Source organism: Oxyura jamaicensis, chromosome 17 (assembly GCF_011077185.1).
Source record: "Oxyura jamaicensis isolate SHBP4307 breed ruddy duck chromosome 17, BPBGC_Ojam_1.0, whole genome shotgun sequence".
In the NCBI taxonomy this organism is placed as follows: domain Eukaryota; kingdom Metazoa; phylum Chordata; class Aves; order Anseriformes; family Anatidae; genus Oxyura; species Oxyura jamaicensis.
Window position 1 is genome coordinate 5926329 of NC_048909.1, and position 18381 is coordinate 5944709.

An 18381-nucleotide genomic window follows, 5' to 3' on the forward strand; every position below is an offset into this window, starting at 1 on the left:
TGGTGCGGGGGTTTAGGGGGGTGCTGCAGGGGTACAAGGGGTCTAAGGGAGTTTAGAGGGGTTGGTGCGGGGTTTTAGGGGGGTGCTGCAAGGGTGCAGGGGGTTTAAGGGGGTTTAAAGGGGCTTGGTGTATGGGGTAAGGGGGCTGCTGCAGGGGTGCAGCGGGTTTAAGGGGGTCTAAGGGGGTTTAAAGAGGTTGGAGCAGGGTTTAAGGGGGGTGCTAGAGGGGTACGGGGGTTTAAGGGGGTTGGTGCAGGGTTTAAGTGGGCTGCTGCCGGCGTACAGGGGGTTTAAGGGGGTTTAAAGGGGTTGGTATGGGGTTTAAGGTGGCTGCTGTAGTGGTTCAGGCAGCTCAGAACCAGCTTGCAGAGCCCCAGCTTGCCGTGGTGCTGCCTTGGGGCATCCCATTGGGATCCCCCTGCCTCGTGGGGTGCAGGGCATTGCTCAACGCTTCCACGTCCCCACGGGGTGCCAGCGCTGCCTTGCCCCGAGAGCCCAGGCTAAGCAGGGCTGTGCATTCCCTGGGGGCCATTCCCTTGGCATCTGGCTGCGTGTTCCCAAAGCCACTCACGGATAGGAAGCCCCAGGCCTGACGCTGTCCCCAAAACTTCTCGCGCTTCTGCTCACCTCCAGCCAAAACGCTGCGTTTCACCTCGTTCTGCGAGCTCGGCGCGCGTGGCTGCTCCCTGCGGGTGCCTGCTGCTTTGAGACCGCTCCTGAACGGCGCCGTGCCCCTCCGGGGGCTGTGGGGTGCGAGGTCGCCGTGAGCGATGCGGTCGGGTAGACTCGGGGAGCTCTCACGCGGCTTCGGACCGCGGGGTGGGTTCGTCGTGTCGGTGTGCGAAGACACCGGAGCCCCGCAGGCTGGAGCATGGCTCTGTGTGGCTAAGGGCAGCGTCTCCGTGTTGCAGCAGAGGTGCCTCGCTGCAAGGCTGGGAGAGCAGGGCCGAAGTGTTTATAAGTTCGTGACGTTTAAAAGACACCTCCCGTGTTGCAGTGCCTTCTTTTGTAGCTCTGTCCTTGACGTGAAGCACGTCCCAGCAAAGCGCTGCGTAAACTCTGGCAGCTTCGAAGCCTCGCAGGGAAGCAGCCTTTGGTTGGGAGCTCTTGAGCAGAGCTTTGATGCAGCCCCAGAAATTGAGGGGGAGCAGAGTTTTATCTATCTCTATTTATATGAGGACTGACAAAAAGTCCCTCCAACCACGTGCAGCCAATTCTGGGGCACGTGGAAATCTCTGGCGCGGTTGCAGCTATTGAGCGTGAGGATGGCGCTGCTGCTTTAGAGTCGTTTGGGAGTCTGCCCCTGCGCTTAGGAGAAGCAAAAGTTGCTGCTGTTGGGGAGGAGATGCTTTAAATCCGCTGGCTCTAGCAGCGTTGCCGCTCTGAGCGAGCTGGTGTGCTGTTTGTGAAGGGCAGGACGAGGAGGGGCGGGCTGTGTGTTCCCTTCACTCACCTCATTTTTTTTTATTCCTCTTTCTTCAGGAGGATTGCTGCACGAAGGCTGACCTCAGGACTCTGAGCCCGATGTCGGAGGACAGCCGCGTTTCCCTGTGAGCGGCTCACGAGGCATCCACACGTACCCTTCCCACCGGTGGCTCCCGGAGGTGCCCAGGTCCTCGTTCAGCCATGGCATTTAGAAGGACCGAGGGAATGTCCATCATCCAGGCCTTGGCAATGACCGTGGCGGAGATCCCCGTGTTTGTGTACACGACGTTTGGGCAGGTACAGCGAGCAGGAAAGGCTTTCCTGGGTGGTTCCTTGGCTTTTCTCTTTGAGGGTTGTCTGCAGAGAAAGAAGAACCTGCATTAGCTGAGCCTTTGCAGAGGCACGAGGGGGTGATGCTGGGGGAATGTGGCAGCTTGGGAGAGTTGCTCAGAGGTCAGGGGATGGATGTGGAGTAGGGAGAGGAGGGCTTCCCACACCCCTCTGTGACCCTGCCCTTTTTCAAAGGCTCTAAAAAATGTATCTTTAAAGATCGTTAATCTATTTCCTGCTCGTATTAACACAACGCTTGGAGCAATAAAGCTCAGATACGCATCAGGGTTTTGGGGCTCAGCTTGGGTCTCTCAGATCTCATCTGCTGTGGGTTGCGTGCAAATTTTCCAGCGTGCTTTGGCGATGAGAATCGAGGCCGAGTTCTCCAGGTCTGATCCACGCTCCGCAGCTTCCCTGCTGTTAGGTTGTGTGGCAGACAGTGGGAGGCGTTCTGTGGCTGGGAGGGGGAACGCCAGGGTACGTTTTGGGTACCTTATTTTTACAAAGGAAAAAAGGGTGGCGGAATCGGTTTTTCATTGTTGCTCTTTCATATCTTTTGTGTTTAAAGTCTGTCTTCTCTCAGCTGCGGCTCTCCCCAGGCCTACGTAAGGTGCTGTTTGCTACGGCTCTCGGGACGGTTGCGTTGGCTCTTGCAGCTCACCAGCTGAAGCGGCGTCGGCGTCGAAAGAAGCAGATCGCTCCAGACAAGTGTGGCTTTAAGCCTGGAGGCATCACGGTGCCCATCCTGCCAACGAGAAGGGTCTCGTCCGTGAAGAAAGGTTGGTCTTGTAAAAGGGCTGAAGGAAGAGTGGCCTTGGCCAGGCAGGGGGGTTGGGAGTGTCCATCCCGTGCTGCTGAGGCTCCCGGACCTTGGGCAGCTTCACCTGCTTGTGCTGATTTTTGGATAAGGCTGACCCAGCTCCTCGGCAGAGCACGGTGGGAATGTTTGTGTTGTAGAACATGAAAACCCCTACGTGTGCTTCGTACCGACCACGGGAGCACTGCTGGCAGCTGCTGCGTCCGTGCTCTGACCAGCCTGGGGGGAAGCTGGAGGAGTTTCTCCTTGCTGCTTTCCGTTTGTGCCCCCCTTCTGTCACCCAAGGTGGCAAATAAACACTCAATCCTCAGCCTCAGGCCCCCGCTGATAGCAGGTTTTTAATGTCTCAGAGCAAAACGGAGCATACAGGAGATCTGTGACTCACTCCTAAGAACTGGATGCCGCTTTGCCTAGCTGCAGTCACACTTGACAGGGTGCTCTTCCCCTCCTTAATTCACAGCTGCAGGGAAACTGTTCACCTTTGTACCAGGTTTTCCTGTGACTGCTGTAGTTTCTTACGTGGACCACGCTTTCTGAGGCTTGCAGGGACCCCACAGCCAGCAGTGCTCGCTGGGACAGGGGGAGCGTGTCTCCGTCTTCTGCCTTCACAGCCCAGCACGTCTAAAACCCTGTTTTTGTGTGACCTTCCCAACTGCAGGGTACTCCAGCAAGAGAGTCCAGAGTCCCGGCAGCAAGAGCAATGACACGCTCAGCGGGATATCGTCCATCGAGCCCAGCAAACATTCCAGTTCCTCCCACAGCCTCGCCTCGGTAAGGGTCCTCCCAGGCGGGCTCGGAGATGTGAGCACGCCTCCATGTAACGAGACCATCAGGTTCTCGGGCTTGTGCTGGCTGAGGGACGATGCCAAAACCTTTGGAGCAGAAGAGGCTCAGTGTAATTGGAGGACAGGCTCTGATAAAACTTAACAGCGATGGTCTGGAGTTGCCTGGGGCAGGCGTGGACTGAAATCAGAGCGGTGTCTTCCTGTGGCCAGGAGCTCCCCAGGGTCTGTCCCGTGTCTTCAGCCACTGAGGGGCTGCAGGAGGGACTGGTGTGGGACGTGGCCGTGATTCCTTGGGGCTCTTTGTGCCCCTCTGCGGTGGAGATTTGGGTGGTCCAGCAGCTCTTGTGCCAGCGCAGCCCTCCTTTCTCTATACAGGCTGCTCACGGCTTGTTTGGTTCTTAAAACCAAGTGAACTACCAAAACCAAGTAGCTCTGTTAGTGAAACAGTGCAGGGGGAGAACACAGCCCAGTTGTTTCACCAAGAACAGCCTGTGAATACAGGTAAGTCAGGCTCTACCAAGCAGAAGCCGTCGCTGCTCATACCCACTTTCCTTGAGAGGCCAGAGGCGGAAGCGCCGGGGAGTGTTTATGCCTTCAGGGCCTGTTTTACATCCCCATTGCTCAAAGCCTCGCACGCTCCTGCTGGAACAGCAGCTTCCTACGCCACCACGTCCCACAAAACCCCTCTTGGTGTCTAGTGAGCGATGCTGGGGCAGGAAGAGGAAAAATCCCCCCCCCTTGGAAAGCAGCTGTCGGTCAGCCAGCCCGTGCACTATGCAGGCATCGCTTTATTTTAACCTGCTGTGACGATTCAAGCAGCAGAAAGTTGCCAAAAACCCGCGCTGGCCACAGTGTGTCTCCAGCAGGCGGCAGTGCTGACGCGGCGCTGGGCGTGCTGCCTGCCCCAGTATTCCCCTGGGGTAACTGGGCTGCGATGGGACGTGCGGTGGCGGTGCAGACCGTGCCGTGTCCATTCCTGGCCTCCTCCCCTTCAGGGACTCGCATCCATTCACTTTCCCAGGCCACTGTGGGAAAGGAGAAGCCGCGGGGTTTGTGCTGCTGACGGCTGGCGCGCTCGAGAGGAACTACCTGCATTCCTTTTGCTGCTGCTGGTGCATGGGTGATCGTATCCACAGAGAGAAATCCCCTCCTGTACCCCCCTTCGTTGCGTGGGAAGTGAGCTTCTGCCACGTTGTCCTCATTGCTTTTACGTTACTTGATGGGAAAACGGCACATCCTTCATCCTTCAGGCAGCTGCAGGTTCTGCCTGCTGCCCTGTCTGGCTTCCCGAGCGTTGTCATCTAGTAAATAAGGCAGCAGCAGCGAGTTACTGATTTGCAGGCCTGGATCTCGGCACGATTTATTACCACTCCACGGAGATGAATTGATGGAGGCAGGGCAAGAGCTCATCCACCAGCCACTTACTGTAGCTTTTTCTCTAGCATCAAGCTCCCATTTGGGCATCTTTCTCCAAGCTGTGTGAAAAAACCTATGAGAACACCGCTCAGTGACAGTACCTGAGCCCAGCACTTTATCGGGCCAGACCTGAGAAGACATTCATGCACTAGGGAGGAATTTGAGAAAGCTGCCCATTTGCCTTGTGGATCTGGGTGTTCAGCCCTCGCACGAGAAGGTTTGGTTACAAAGCAAGCTGGAATTTCCCTTGGCCGAAGTCCTCAGCTGTATTTTTGCTGATAATCTGCTCCTTTTTTTTTTTGTGGTTGCTGCCCCACCCCCTTTCAATGCTATTTTGTGCAGAAAGCTGGGGGTGACGTGCCAGTTGCACCCAAACCCTTGTGCTGGTTCCTTGGAGCTTTCTCAGGCTGTCGCCTCCGTCAGTGCTGTCCTACTCGTGCTCCCCGTTTCCTAAGGAAGCTTTGCTGTAAATTGGTGGGGAAGGTGTTTCCCACAACGTTTTGTCGTGGTTCTGGGTGGGGAAGGGCAGGGCTTCTCACCTCCCCTCTCAGCACCTTGCAGCTCTGGGCAACTGACAGCGTGGTGTGAACCCAGGTGGGAGGCGGGTGGTAACTGCTGCTATCTTCCTCTTCCAAGGCAAGGGGCTTAACCTCTCCAAGGGCATCAGCGTTTCAAAAGGCGTTTGTTGCTCTGCTCCCTTCCCGCAGATGGTAGCAGTGAACTCTTCGAGTCCAACACCAGCAGCAGCAGGGACGTGGGAGGCCCAGGCGATGGGGGACGCTGGAGCTGGGGGTGATTCCAGCGCAGAGAGCCTCTACGTGCAAGGTAAACGAGCACGAGGGGAGCATCAGCAGGTCGGGGTTGGCACTGCAAGAACAAAGACACAGCGAGAAGTTACACAGAGCATCACCAGCATCGTGTGGCTGCGCCTTTGTGCTCTCAAAGGCGGCTCTCTTCCATCCTCTGCTTGAACTCAGTCACTGGGTAGTTACAAAATCCCACCTTAAAGAAACTGTTCTCTCTTTCTCAGAGAATAATTTGCTTCCAACATACTGCTCACTGAGTGTGGGGTTCATCTCGTGTGGAGAACAGCATTTTGAAAATAACGTGGCTGATATTTTAATCATTTTGGGGATATTCTTGTTAACTTCTACTGAAAATAAAAGCCGTATTTTAAAGGGAAGGAAATAGGATGCAGGGATTCTTTCTCATCAGCCGGTGAGAAGACTCCCTCGTTACTGGGTTATCTGAGCGAGCAGACTCAGTGTATGGCTTTGTTCCTACGTGGCCCGAGGATCTCAGAGCTCGTTTGGTTGCATTGCCAGGCATGGAGCTGTTCGAGGAGGCCCTGCAGAAGTGGGAGCAGGCGCTGACCATCCGGCAGCGGGACAGTGCTAGCACCAGCACCCCCGTGCCCTGGGACAGCAAGAAGCACCAGGACACCTTGTCTGAGAGCATCGCAGAGGTAGGTCCCCGCGTTTTGTGTTTGGCAGCTGGGGAGCACGCTGAAAGGCCAGCCAGGCTGCTGGGAGGAGTCACTACAGGATGGTAGAAAAAGAGCAAACTGAGGGCAGAGCTGGGTTAGACGATGTTTAAGAGCTGTCTCTATTCTTGGCTTCCTTATGTAGCGTGAGTGGGCGAATTCTTAATATTTATTTTTTTCTTTCTGATAAGTCTCTCCCCCTCAGTGTTCAGCTTTCTGCCCACTTTCCAGATCATGTCAGTCACTGTCGTGCAAGTTCTCGAGCAGTAGGGGCTGCAGCAGGAAAAGGCTGCAACAAACACAGCACCTGAGAGGAAGGAAGAAGTAGCTTTGTGCCCGGCACTGCTGTGTCTGTAACTCTTTAACGTGTTGAATGTGGAGACCTTGGTAGTCCCCAGGACTTCCTAGGGAGCTGAGCAGAAGCAGGACCAGCTGCCTGTGTTAATGAGGCAAGTGGTAACTTGGTAGGAGCTAAGAGCGCTCCCAGGTCCTGCTGTAGTACATGTACGGCCTTTAGTGGTGGGTAGCTTTTATCCACGTCAAATCTGGATTCTCTCCTTGCTGTCTCTTCTTGAACTGTCCTGTAGTGTTTCTACCACTGACTTAAACAGTTGATTCATTATCAAAATAGATTTTGTGCTTCTTGTTAATGCTTCTATCTACTGGGTGAGATACTCATGCAGACACAGGGGCATGAAGGCAAGATGCTGTGTAAGTCTTACTTTTCTCCTCCTTTTTGTCTATCCACTCGTGCTTACAGCAAACTTTGCTTATGCCCAGCACCTTAACTCAAGGACTCTTACTCTGTTATCCAGTTCTGGATACTCTGCTGTATTCAGCACCGGTTTTCTGATGTGGTTCCCTCTTGAAATTAGGCTAAAGCCACAAGTCAGGAGAATTAAGTGATCTATAAAACCACCCATTTTTCTGGATGGCAGGCTAAAGTTCTTTCCTCCACTTTTTTTTAAATCAGGAAAATGAAATTGTGAAGCTAAAAATGCCGGAGGGTTTGAACAGGCTGTATAGAAGCTTTCCTTCCCTTGCGTTATTAGCTGCATCGTAGGATTAAGTTCTCTTTCATCATTTAATCTGCAAACTGTAAATCCTATCTGACTGAAGATTTCCTCCCGTGTTTGTGCCGACAGTGTATCCCTGCCAGCTGACTAATTACGTGTGCCATTTATGTTCAAGGAGGAGTCCCAGAAAAGGGAGTTTGCAGAGAAGCTGGAGTCCCTCTTGCACCGAGCCTACCACCTCCAGGAAGAGTTTGGGTCTTCGCTTCCATCGGACAGCGTGCTGCTGGATCTGGGTGAGCTGGCAGTTTCCTTTCTCTGTCTTTGTCTTTTTCCACAAGGCAGGCGATGAAGCGGTGACAGCGCTTTTTGGGGGGGTGGGCGGGTGGAAGGGAAAGCACAGTGGCTCTGAAGAATAGTGGTCTGTAACCTCCAACACATGCAGCTTCTTTCCCGCATCCAGAGAAGACCTTGATGCTGCCACTGACGGATGGGTCGTTACGGCTTCGGACGGATGATGAGGACAGCTCCGTTTCCGAGGACTCCTTCTTCTCTGCAGCAGAGGTGACTTCTGTTTCAGTTGTGGGTCGCAGACCAGCTGCTTGCAGGGGAGCCAAAAAGACAGCAGGGTTAAACACCTCTTAGTAGAGGAAGATAAAAAGTGGAGCAACAGCCCTAGCTGGATGGATATTAGGAAAAGGTTTTTCATGAGGGGCATGGTGCAGCCCTCCCCGGGAAGGTCAGGGAATCTCATTCCTTGGAGGTTTCCAGGATTTGCCAGAACAAACCACATCTGTCCTGTGGGCAACAGTCCTACTCCAAGTGTGAAGTTGGCCTAGAGACCTCTGGGGTCCTCTCCAACCAACATTTACGTGTCATTTTCCCATCTGCTGTAGGAAACATGCCACAACAGCTAGGAAAGTACTGTAAATCTAACGTAATGTGGCTTGGTTGTGTAACTTTAGGGGATATTGAGCTGTCAGAGCTGAGGCAGCTTTGAAACTGGTGGGAAAAGAAATACCTTTTGCAGGCAATAATTCAACTAACAGTTAAAGAAGGTACATCTTGCTTGTGTGCAGTCTCTGGGTATTTGCAGGTATTAGAGGTAATTTGTTTTTTTTTTTTTTTTACCCATGTCTCTTGCCACCTTTACAGCTCTTTGACTCCCTTCACTTTGAGGAGATACCATTCCATCTCTCCAAGCCAGTGGCGGCCTACGAGGAAGCTCTGCAGTTAGTGAAAGAAGGGAAGGTTGCGTGCCGGACGCTGAGGTGAGTGCCCACTGGAGTCATGGGTCCTGGCGTCGCGGCCCCTTTGAGTGTGAACGTAGCATTTGCTTTTGAGCAGCCCTATAGGCAGAATAACCCTTTGGCAGGAAGCTTTTAGTATCTTTCCTGCTTGTTTGGACTTCCCAGGGAACAATCCCTAAATTTTTTGGACACGTATGGTGAGAAAGGGTAATTATCTGAGGAAATCAGCGATGAGAAGTGCAACTGTTCTCTGTGGCTGGCTTGCACAGTCCCGTGCCAGCCTTAGCAGGGGTGCTGCGGTCCTCCGAGGAGCTGTGCGAAGGGAATGCAGTTGTTACGTCCTCCTAGGCAGAGACTGGGATATTTTTTTTAGAGGAGCATTATTGTTAGGATCATGGATGCCAGGAGAACTGAAATTTATGCAGTCCTTCGTTCCTTTTAGGACAGAGCTCCTCGGCTGCTACAGCGACCAGGATTTCCTTGCGAAGCTGCACTGCGTCAGGCAGGCCTTCCAGGTGAGCAGGTCTCAGCGAGCGGCTTGAGGTTGGCCTTCCTCGTGGCTCCTGCATTCCCACGGCATGTTTCTGGCAGTGTGTTCTCCTGCATTTAAGCAGGAGCGAAGTCTTTGTCCCTCTAGAGCAAGGGAAAGCTGAAACAGCTCAACCCCCCCTTGCTTAACTTTTGTAATCCTGTTTTGGTGGATTTAATTTGGAGGGGAAGAGCATCCCCTGGCCCCTGTGGCCAGCTTTGGTGGTGCTTACCTGGCCATTTTGCTGTTCTAGTTCTGGGAAGCGAAGGTTTGGGAATTGCAGAGCTGCCCAGGAGCTGCCACTCTCCATTTACCGGGACTTCTGTTCCCTTCGTAGGAGCTGCTGGAGGATGAAAGCAATCAGCTGTTTTTTGGGGAGGTCGGGAAGCAAATGGTGATAGGACTGATGACAAAGGCTGAAAAGGTAGGAAGCTTGACAGTGGCTCAGCTGTGTCTTGTGAACGTGGGGACGCTTGTTGCTCCATCCCAGCCCACCATTTGCCTAGTGTGTTGAAAGGAGAAAGCTTCATCTCTATGCTGGTGGCCATTGTGAGAGACAAAGTGTCTGTTTTTAGCGTTGTTTAACCAAATTCTCTTGAAAGAGGCGCTCTGTAGCTCCTCAACAGTTTGATGCTCATGTTATAGAGAGAGCAGAGGTTACAGAATGCATCAGAGGAATCAGAATGCATCACCAAGAAATACAGGAAAGGGAAATGATCGTGAAACCTGTGCATCAACTGCATACCAGTTCTCCGATCCCTGACCTAGCCACTGGTTATCCCCTAAAAAGGGGGAGTCACTTGCCCAGTGTTAGTCTCTTGCTGGAGTTGGTTTGTGTATAGGTGTCTCTAACAACTCCCTTGAAGAGAGGGGAGCAACCAAGTGTTTTAAGTCCCAGCCTGGGGCATCTCTGCCTCCTCTTTCCGCACGAAGCGTGTGGGTGTTGCACGTGTTGATGTTTGTTAGCTCAAAACAGCGGTCGGCCTTTGGGGTAACGTGCCTGCAGCTGCTTTACCTTCTGAAGTGTTTGGTTTCTCTGCTCTCCCAGAATCCCAAAGCTTTTCTGGAAAGCTACGAGGAGATGCTGCACTATGCGCTGAAGCCAGAGACCTGGCCGACCACCCAGCAGGAGCTGGAGGGAAGAGGGGTTGGTAAAGGCTTTCTCTCTACGAGTTACAGACGAGCTGGAGAATAATGGCTGTGTAGGAACAGCCCGGGACCGAAAGAAGTGCTGAAAATGTGGTTGTTTGGGAATCGTACGTTGCAAAGGAGGGCAAGGGGAAAACTGGCTGGTGGGGTGTTAAATTTCGTAGCAAACTTTCAGCAGTGTTTCTGTTGTGTTTAAAAACAAAACAAAAAAGAAAAACAAAACAATCAAAAACCAAACGTCTCTTTCTAGAGGGCACAAGCTAGCGTCTGCAGCTCCGTAAGGTTTGCTTGCCCTTTTGACTGGACTTCTTCTGGGCTCAGAAACTGCAAGCCTGTTGTCCTGCCCCTCTCTGGGATCAGGCCAGTGAACTGAATGAACCCAGTTCAGTCCTTCTGTGTTGGTGGCAAAATTCAGTTCATTATGTTTTGTTGCTTCAAAGTTGCTTTTTTTTATTTTTAAAGCCCGTTTCCTTTACACGCTGTTCCTCTCTGACAGGTGGTGTGCATGAGCTTCTTTGATATTGTGCTGGACTTTATCCTCATGGATGCTTTTGAGGACCTGGAGAATCCGCCCTCCTCCGTGCTGGCTGTGCTGCGCAACCGCTGGCTCTCGGACAGCTTCAAGGAGACGGTGAGTTACCCGGGCACTCCTCGCGCCCACTGCGAGGTCACGCTGCCAGAGCTAGAAAAGAGCGTGACCGTGGCCGGCTCAGCTGAGCTGCATCACCTCTTTAGCAATACCATGCTCTCCTGAAACTCTAAACAGCAGCCTTCTGGTACAAGTAAATTGTTTACGGGAAAGCTTTCCTTCTTCTGAAGGCATCTGGCTGCTTCCGATAAACTTCTCTCTGCAGCGGCCGTTAGTAGTGACGTGGGGGTGTTAAAAGATGACAGCGTGTATCTTCAGGAGTGAGAATGAGGGGATCAAAACGTAGGGAGAGGCATGGGGGATGTCTGCTTCCAGCTGGCCAGTCGTTCTGGGGGGACCTCGGCAGACACGGAGGCTCAAATAGCAGCGCTTCCCTCTAGTCCTGGCCACCAACTGCGCATGTAGGACATCGGTTTTGTAGACGGGAGATGGCTGGGAGGCACCTTTCAACAGCTGTCTGCTTCCTGTCTGCGTTCTGGGGCGTTTGGCAGCTGTGCCAGATCGTATTAGCGATCCTCAAAAACACTTCTGCTTGTCTGCAGCGGACAAATCGGCCTCCAGTTCACACAGATTTTCTGTCTCACTGTAGAGCTGTTGGCACGAGAGGGCCGGCTTTGATATTTTGATGGGGATGTGTTGGTAAACTGGTTTCTTCTGAAAAGTAATCCCAGCGAGTGACGGTCTCTCTGTTAATTGTAGGCCCTAGCAACTGCCTGTTGGTCGGTTCTGAAAGCAAAAAGGAGGCTTCTGATGGTAAGCAAAATGGATTAAGAGGGAAAGAATCTACTGCATATGAAGCTGAAAAGCTATCACCTAGATCTTGATGGAATACAAAATCTTAGTGGTATAAGAATGAACTGAACTGCATCCCCTCTGATGCTTTGGAGTGCTGGGGTCCCGCTGTCGTTTCTTTGCTCCAGTGCAGTGCCAGTGTTTCACTGTGCTGAGTTCATCCTCACTCATCCCTAACGTGAGGATTCAAACGGGAGAGTTCCCTGCCTGGTGTTCCCTCTCCCCACTCCGTACCATAGGAGTGGTCACAGGCACCAAGCAACAAGGGGCTGCTCTTGAGCTGCAGTTCCCCTGCTGGTGGTGCAGCGAGCGGCTCACGGCTCCCCGGCGCTGACCAGGGACTTCAACGAGCGCTCTGGAAGCGGCGTCGGTGTTGTCGTGCAGAACCTCCATCCTAGGTGTTTGCATGCCCTCGCCTGGCTTAGCTTGGAGATCGCAAACAGTGTCTAGAAGGTGGCCATCAGGCATTCTTTATATTCATTTTTCTCCTGAAAGAGGAGTTCAGAAACATGACGATAGAAAGCTCCAGTCCTCCCTTGAGGAACCTGAACCATAAATGGAGTTCTGCAGGAAGAGATGTTCTTAAGCAGCTCTGCGGTTGCTGAAGCATAGCGCTTTTTGGCACGGAAACTGGTAGTTAACATGGAGTAAGCTGCTGATTCTGCCTGAGAACTGATTCCTCCTCTCCTTGTGGCAGGTACCAGATGGCTTTATCTCTCATTTCTACTCCGTATCGGAGCATGTCAGTCCTGTTCTAGCCTTCGGTTTTCTGGGGCCCAAGCAGCAGCTCTCTGAAGTCTGTGGTTTCTTCAAGGTAAGGTGGCTTTTCTGTACCTGGTCTGTGGGGGAGGCCTGCAGGCTCTTGGCGTAAAGCTAGAGCTGTGTGCTTTTGGCGGCTGGCTTTGACTGACGTGGTGTTAAGAAACTTGGCTCGGTACAAAAGCCTTCCAGAAAATCCCCGCTTTTTGAGATGCAGATCGCTGGATTCAGGCTGATAGAATTCCCAACATGACTCACCATGACTGGTAGCAAGCGAATGTGCGACAAGATCCATTTTATAAAATATAAATTGATAAATCACTACCGGAAGAGATTAAGGGTACATATGCATATGTTGAGGGACTACGTTGTCCAAGTACGTGGTATCATAAGGGTTACATGCTTGGTCTTAAAGCCCGTGGATAAAATCATCAGAGGCTGATGCTGCATTCATTAAATGTTTGCGTGGACATTGCCATGGACATCAGCGTTTGAAATTTCAGGAGCTCTGCTGTCCTGTTTCAGAGGCACAAGGGGAGTTAGCCACAAAATACCCAGCCTGAGGCAGATCTCTTGATGCAGACACAAAATTCCTTCTGGGGCTCTCTGCGTGCTGCTGTGCAGGCAGGTGGTACTGGCAGGCGTGAGAGAAGCTCTCCTTACTGTAAGCCTTCCTCTTCTCTTCGCAGCACCAGATAGTACAGTACCTGAAGGACATGTTTGATTTCGACAACGTGAGGTACACGACGGTGCAGCTGCTGGCAGAAGACATCTTGCAGCTGTCGCGGCGGCGCAGTGAGATCCTCTTGGGTTATCTGGGCACCGAGAGCGCCCCTGAGATGAACGGCACGCTTCCTGCTGAAAACGAGCCACTGAAGGAGCTCATCTGATGTCAGCCAGAGGAGGAAAACGGTTTTGAACAGGGACTCTTTTCCTCCCGGAGTTGGATAAAACTACCTGCGATGTTCGGTGGCGGCCACGAGACTATCTCAACACGCAGCAACCTGGTGGGACCTTCTGCTTTTCGTAGCCAGTACTGTTTGCTGGGATGGATCCAGGACCACTTGCCAGCTTATGGTTTGAATTTCTTCTTTGTTCCGCCCTCCTTTTTACTGTTATTTTTAATGTGTCATAACCCACAAACTGTCTGGGCTGAGATTTTTGCCCAAATATCATGAACAGGGCAACGTATGTACCTGGGCTGCCTGCGTGGCAGGCAGATGATCCCTGACGTTTATGACTGTGTGGGGTGCAGGAACATCACTGGCAAACTCTCCACTTGGCCCGTAGCTTCTCAAGGTTTATTCTGCTTTGGGATTTTTATCATAACTCTTTCTCTGCTGTATTTCCACTGACATTACTGCTGATTTTACTTTACATATTTTAGCACATGCGATGTGACTAGCAAGGATTTTTTTTTTTTCCCAGGGAGGAAGAAATAGTTCTGTAAAGCACTGAAGTAAAATGCAGACCTTTGTAAGCAGTCCGAAGCTCTAAGGCAGTCGGTCTGTTCCCTCCGTGTGGCTGTTCTTCACAGGCCAAGTGACTCGCTCTGCGCTGCGGTCATCTTTCCTTAGGAGATTGCTGAGGTCTACGTTTGCCCTTGAGGCAAGCTAGCAGGAGGAGGGGGAGGATTTGCATCCTGCCTGTGCGCGCACAAAGTCTTTAACATCCATCCAAGTGCCTTGCTGTATTTCAGAATCAGTAGTTTTCACCGGGTAGGAGGCGCGGGGTGTGAAGCACACGGAGGGAACTGGCGTAGAGCTGGTGCTCTGCGGCGCTCGCTCCTATTCCGCACGAGGCAAGAAGGCACGTACAGCTGGATGTGGTGCGCAAGAGATCGTGTGCAGGTAGCTGGGGAACTGGGATCGAGCTGCTAGAGAGGAAACAATTCTTTATTTATTTTGTTTATCCTGAGAAACGTAATATAGTTTGGGTTATATAGCAAATGCATGGGTATCGATGTCCTCGTAGCGCTGAGATGGGCTCTTCCCACACGATGTGATGCTGAGAGCGCAGCTGGCTCCTGAAGTCTGCCTGCTTTGGATCGTGTGCTGAGTTGGATACCAGCAGCGTCTGAGTGAGCTGGACTTGGAACTCCTGGCTTTTGTGCAAGGCTTGCAGAGATCTTCTGAGTCCTCTGTGATTGTAACGCACAGAGGCTGCACCCTCAGCCTTCGGGTCCTTTCTTCTGCTTTAGTCCACGCGAGGCTCCAGACCCCAGGCTCAGAGAGAGGAGGTATTCAGGAGGAAGAAAACAGGGACTTCTGCAGAAACATGGGCTTTGCTGGTTTTCTCCAGATTGATTTGTTATCCCTTGTGCTGTCCCAGATAGAAAGCACAAGTCTTACCCAGCCCTATCTTTGCAAGGGGGAAAAAAAGTGCAAGAACCTGGAGTTTTCGCAGGAGTGGAAAAATCCGTGCATGGATTTGGAGAGTAGTTTTCTTCTTCCTTCCTCTTCTGATGCCTAATGTGGATTCTGCTGGTAAAAACGGGAAGGAAGCAAGCAGGGAAAGAGTAAACAAGAGGATGTAAAAGGAGTAAATAATGCTCCTGGGATGCTTGCAAGAGGGCAAGTGCACAGCACGTAACATCTGTTCTGTAAGCACATCAGACCATCGTGTCTTATGCTGACGACTTTTAATGCAGGTTTAATGCAATAAACAAGGCAATGTTGAGGCAGAAGTGAGGAGCAGCTGAGCTGAGTGAGGCTGCACGAAACAAATTGGTATGGGAAGGACTTAAAAGAGCAACCGCAGCTAGGGAAGGTCTCTGAGGTGTCTGGCTTCTGGCAGCACGTAGTGAGAGAGGAAACAGCGGATGTTGTGTACGCGTGGCACACCTGTTATATGTAAACTGTGAGTTGGAAGTTTGCTCCGTTCTGGAAGCAAGTTCCTTTGCCAAAAGTATTTCATAGTGCTTTGTGCTCTTGTGTGGCAGGGTTATTAGAAAGAGAAGCTTCAGCAGCTTTGTGCGGTGGTGAAAAAGATGCTAAAATGTGAAGATTGATGTATTAAGGTGGGTTGTAATTCTAAGCAATCAGTGCTGTTCACTTCAGATTTTTAGTGTTGTTTTATGTGTATTTATTTAGTCCTTTGGGTGTCTTCAGGCCTCGGTGCTTGGGGCAGCCTGCCCGCTTCGTGTACGGACGAGGACGGTGACGGCTGCCTCCGGTCTCTTTGCGTCATCACAGGAGAGGACACTGGAACAGGGTCCTCATGAAGCAAATGCTAACGTGCATTGTAGCTTTTTAAATTAAAACTGTAAATTCCTAATCAATGACATGGAAGACAGCTGTATTACAGCTTTATTCTTTCCCTTATTCCACGTGGGGCGTGCTGCCCTTCCAGTGAAGGTAAAGACGGATGTTCCCCAAGGACGTCTGCAGCTTTTTGTAGCCCCTTCCACGCACCGTTACTAACTTGTTCCTGCACAAGCCACGGATGTCTGCAGAGACAAACCGACTTGCTACTTCTTGGGGACAATGTTAAACGTCTCTACGCTGCCCATTCCCGTTTCATTACTGCGCTTTCTCCCTCCCCAGTCCCACTGTAGCTTGAGAGGAAAAGCAAAAGAAAGAGGCTTGGAACCTCTAGAGGGTACCGTTGAGATCAGCGGGTTCAGAGGAGGCATTCCTGTGCAAGCTGCTCTCTGACCTCAGAGGTATTGGTCTGTCTCCTGCTGCATTCAGCTCCTCTTGGATGTGAAATCGAGCAGGGGTTTGGGCTGCTCCCACTAATCCCTTCCAGAGCCGTGCTTGGCTGAAGTGGCAACCAACTCGTACTCATCTGCTTTGCAGGGCAGAGTAAAAGGTTAGGGCTGAGCAAGTGTTTCCCCTCCAGCTTAGCAAGGGGACACTAGAAAATCTTTTTCCTCGCATATTGTGCTTAACAAAGGAAGTACTTCAGTATTAGCAGCAGGTGAGATGTATTTGGATAGATCTCAAGAGCTATTTGCCACTTTTATAATGAACCCGTATTCTCAAGGGGTTAAATCATGCTGGGCTGACCCTTGTGAGATTTTAACGTTGATGGGGATTTGAGATGGCTTACCGGCTATGAAATAAAACCCTTCACTAGTTTCTGATGCTTAAACAGAACTTCAAGTATGCATGACTTTCATTTTTATGTGGGGGTTGCTGTAACAAGCTTCACTAGTGGTTAAAGTACATACTCGGTACTTCAGTATGTATGCAGAGACTACAGCACATGGCTCTAGGAGGGTCTCTATAATCTTTAAAGCCAAAATATATTAATAAAAAAAATATATGAGGAAAAGTCTGCCTTCTTGTAGCTACAAGACCAGCGTGGCTTTGAAAAGCATGACTTGTGCTGTCTTACACAAGGATGTGGGAAAGTAGGATTTTATTTACCCCTCTTTGGTTGAACATTCCTCTGCCATATCAAACTAATGAATGTAAACTTGTGCCTATTTTTTTCTTGATTTCCTAAGGGTGTACAAATCTGTTTGTGTTTTGCTTCTTTCTTCATCTTTGCAGCTATTTCTTTTAATACCTCTAATCTTAGGATGTGGGCATTACAAGCAAAATAAAACTTTCCTTCACAATCGTGGGTTTTGTTTTTAAACTTCCTGGTGAAACGTGCTAGCAACTTGGTATTTGGTTTCCAATATAGGTTGCAGTTGTGGTGACACCTCTCATGCTAGAGTGATGGTATATAAAGCAAGGCTCCTTTGTCCTAGACTCAAAATTCTAAACTTACAGCAAGTAAATTTTAAGGGTTTTGTTTGTATGAGGAGTCTTCCTGGTTCTACAGCAGACAAGTCCTGAGATGAAGCAAGCTATAAACTAGACAAGACAACTTGTTGTACTTTGAGCAGTGGTTGAAAACTGTGGGGTTTCACTTTTTCATTATTTTTTTTCCCTTGGTGGTTTGACTGTGTTTGGGTGTGGTATGGGTAGGCTGCAGGCTGCCATAGGGTGATAACAGAAATCCCAGTAAGGAACAGAATCTATCAAACATTGTCCAAGTTCTTATGGTATATTTACCAGCCTCCCAAACTCTGTGAAATAAACATAAAGACTGGGCTGATATCAGAGATGCCTATCTGCTGAGCAGTGCAGGAAACACATCTTCTGAAACAATTACAGTATGTAAATACTTTCCTTTTCAAATGATACAGAAACCAGATTGAATCAGATTAAGTTGTTTGCTTTCCACAGTGATTAAAATTTCAACCATACGCTTAAAAATAAGCTTCAGTTAGCGTTAATGCAAACCTGTCATCAACTGTGATACATGCAAATAAAATGTTCATGAATAGGAAAATTTTTGTCTCGTGCCCCACCCAGAACATTAGTTGAAAGAGTTAAAAAGGAGTTTATCTTGGTTTCCATGGTGTCAGACTGTATACTCATTACATCTTCAGAGCAGCTTTCAGCTTTCTTATGCTGCAGGAACAGAGCAAAGGCTGCTCCGTGTATTGACACTTTCTTCTTATCTTCAGGAAGGAGTGGGTGAATATAGCAATGAAGCCCACAATTTTCAGTACTTGTCATGGTACATAGATCAAATGTAATCCACTCTGCCAGCATAACTCTATATTCAACAGCTCAGAAGGGAGGAGACTAACTTGAATAATGAAAGCAGTAAATCACTCATGCTACCTTATATCACTCTTCTGAAATGAACTTCTGCCGTAAATATTTTCTCCTTCTCAATAGAAAGACTTTAATGATATTTTCCTTGAAATGCCAAGAAGAGTGTCAATTTTGAAAAGGCTTTTGAATTTAAGTGGGCATAATCGTAATCACTACCTGAAAACTGGTGTACTACGACCTCAGGAAAAGGTGTGCTTTGTCAATTTTGTTATCAATTCTGAAATCTTACTTTAAGGTGCATATGTTAAGGGACAGAAATCCTAGTGTGTGTGCTATCCTAGCATACAAAAAGCAAACCCTTGTCCCTTGCTTAAGTTTATTACTTCCTGCACAGCTTCTGCCTACTTCTTAAAAAATCTTTAT

The 18381-nt window shown here is 50.3% G+C and overlaps 1 protein-coding gene across 3 annotated transcripts; it reads left to right on the forward strand.

Moving 5' to 3' along the window:
* Positions 1 to 959: 959 nt before the first annotated feature.
* On the forward strand, positions 960 to 16962 carry MIGA2 (mitoguardin 2). Of its 3 annotated transcripts, none has more exons than XM_035341308.1 (15): positions 960 to 1785; positions 2246 to 2534; positions 3231 to 3343; positions 5481 to 5598; positions 6099 to 6238; positions 7448 to 7565; positions 7733 to 7833; positions 8425 to 8540; positions 8962 to 9034; positions 9386 to 9472; positions 10097 to 10195; positions 10694 to 10828; positions 11546 to 11599; positions 12336 to 12452; positions 13087 to 16962. In XM_035341308.1, exons 1-15 carry the CDS (start codon positions 1627 to 1629, stop codon positions 13285 to 13287), a joined length of 1920 nt encoding a protein of 639 aa, XP_035197199.1. In that variant the 5' UTR covers positions 960 to 1626; the 3' UTR covers positions 13288 to 16962. The 3 variants fall into 3 exon arrangements, with proteins under 3 accessions (XP_035197199.1, XP_035197201.1, XP_035197200.1); XM_035341310.1 differs by having other exon boundaries at positions 967 to 1722; positions 2339 to 2534; XM_035341309.1 differs by having other exon boundaries at positions 969 to 1722; positions 2324 to 2534.
* Positions 16963 to 18381: the final 1419 nt, after the last annotated feature.

Bases quoted from the DNA above. Each gene is read 5' to 3' on its own strand.
- MIGA2 (XM_035341308.1), top strand. From the start codon at position 1,627: ATGGCATTTAGAAGGACCGAGGGAATGTCCATCATCCAGGCCTTGGCA. The intron at 7,834-8,424 runs GTGACTTCTGTT...CCACCTTTACAG, and splicing joins CCTTCTTCTCTGCAGCAGAG to CTCTTTGACTCCCTTCACTT. The intron at 10,196-10,693 runs GTTGGTAAAGGC...CCTCTCTGACAG, and splicing joins AGGAGCTGGAGGGAAGAGGG to GTGGTGTGCATGAGCTTCTT.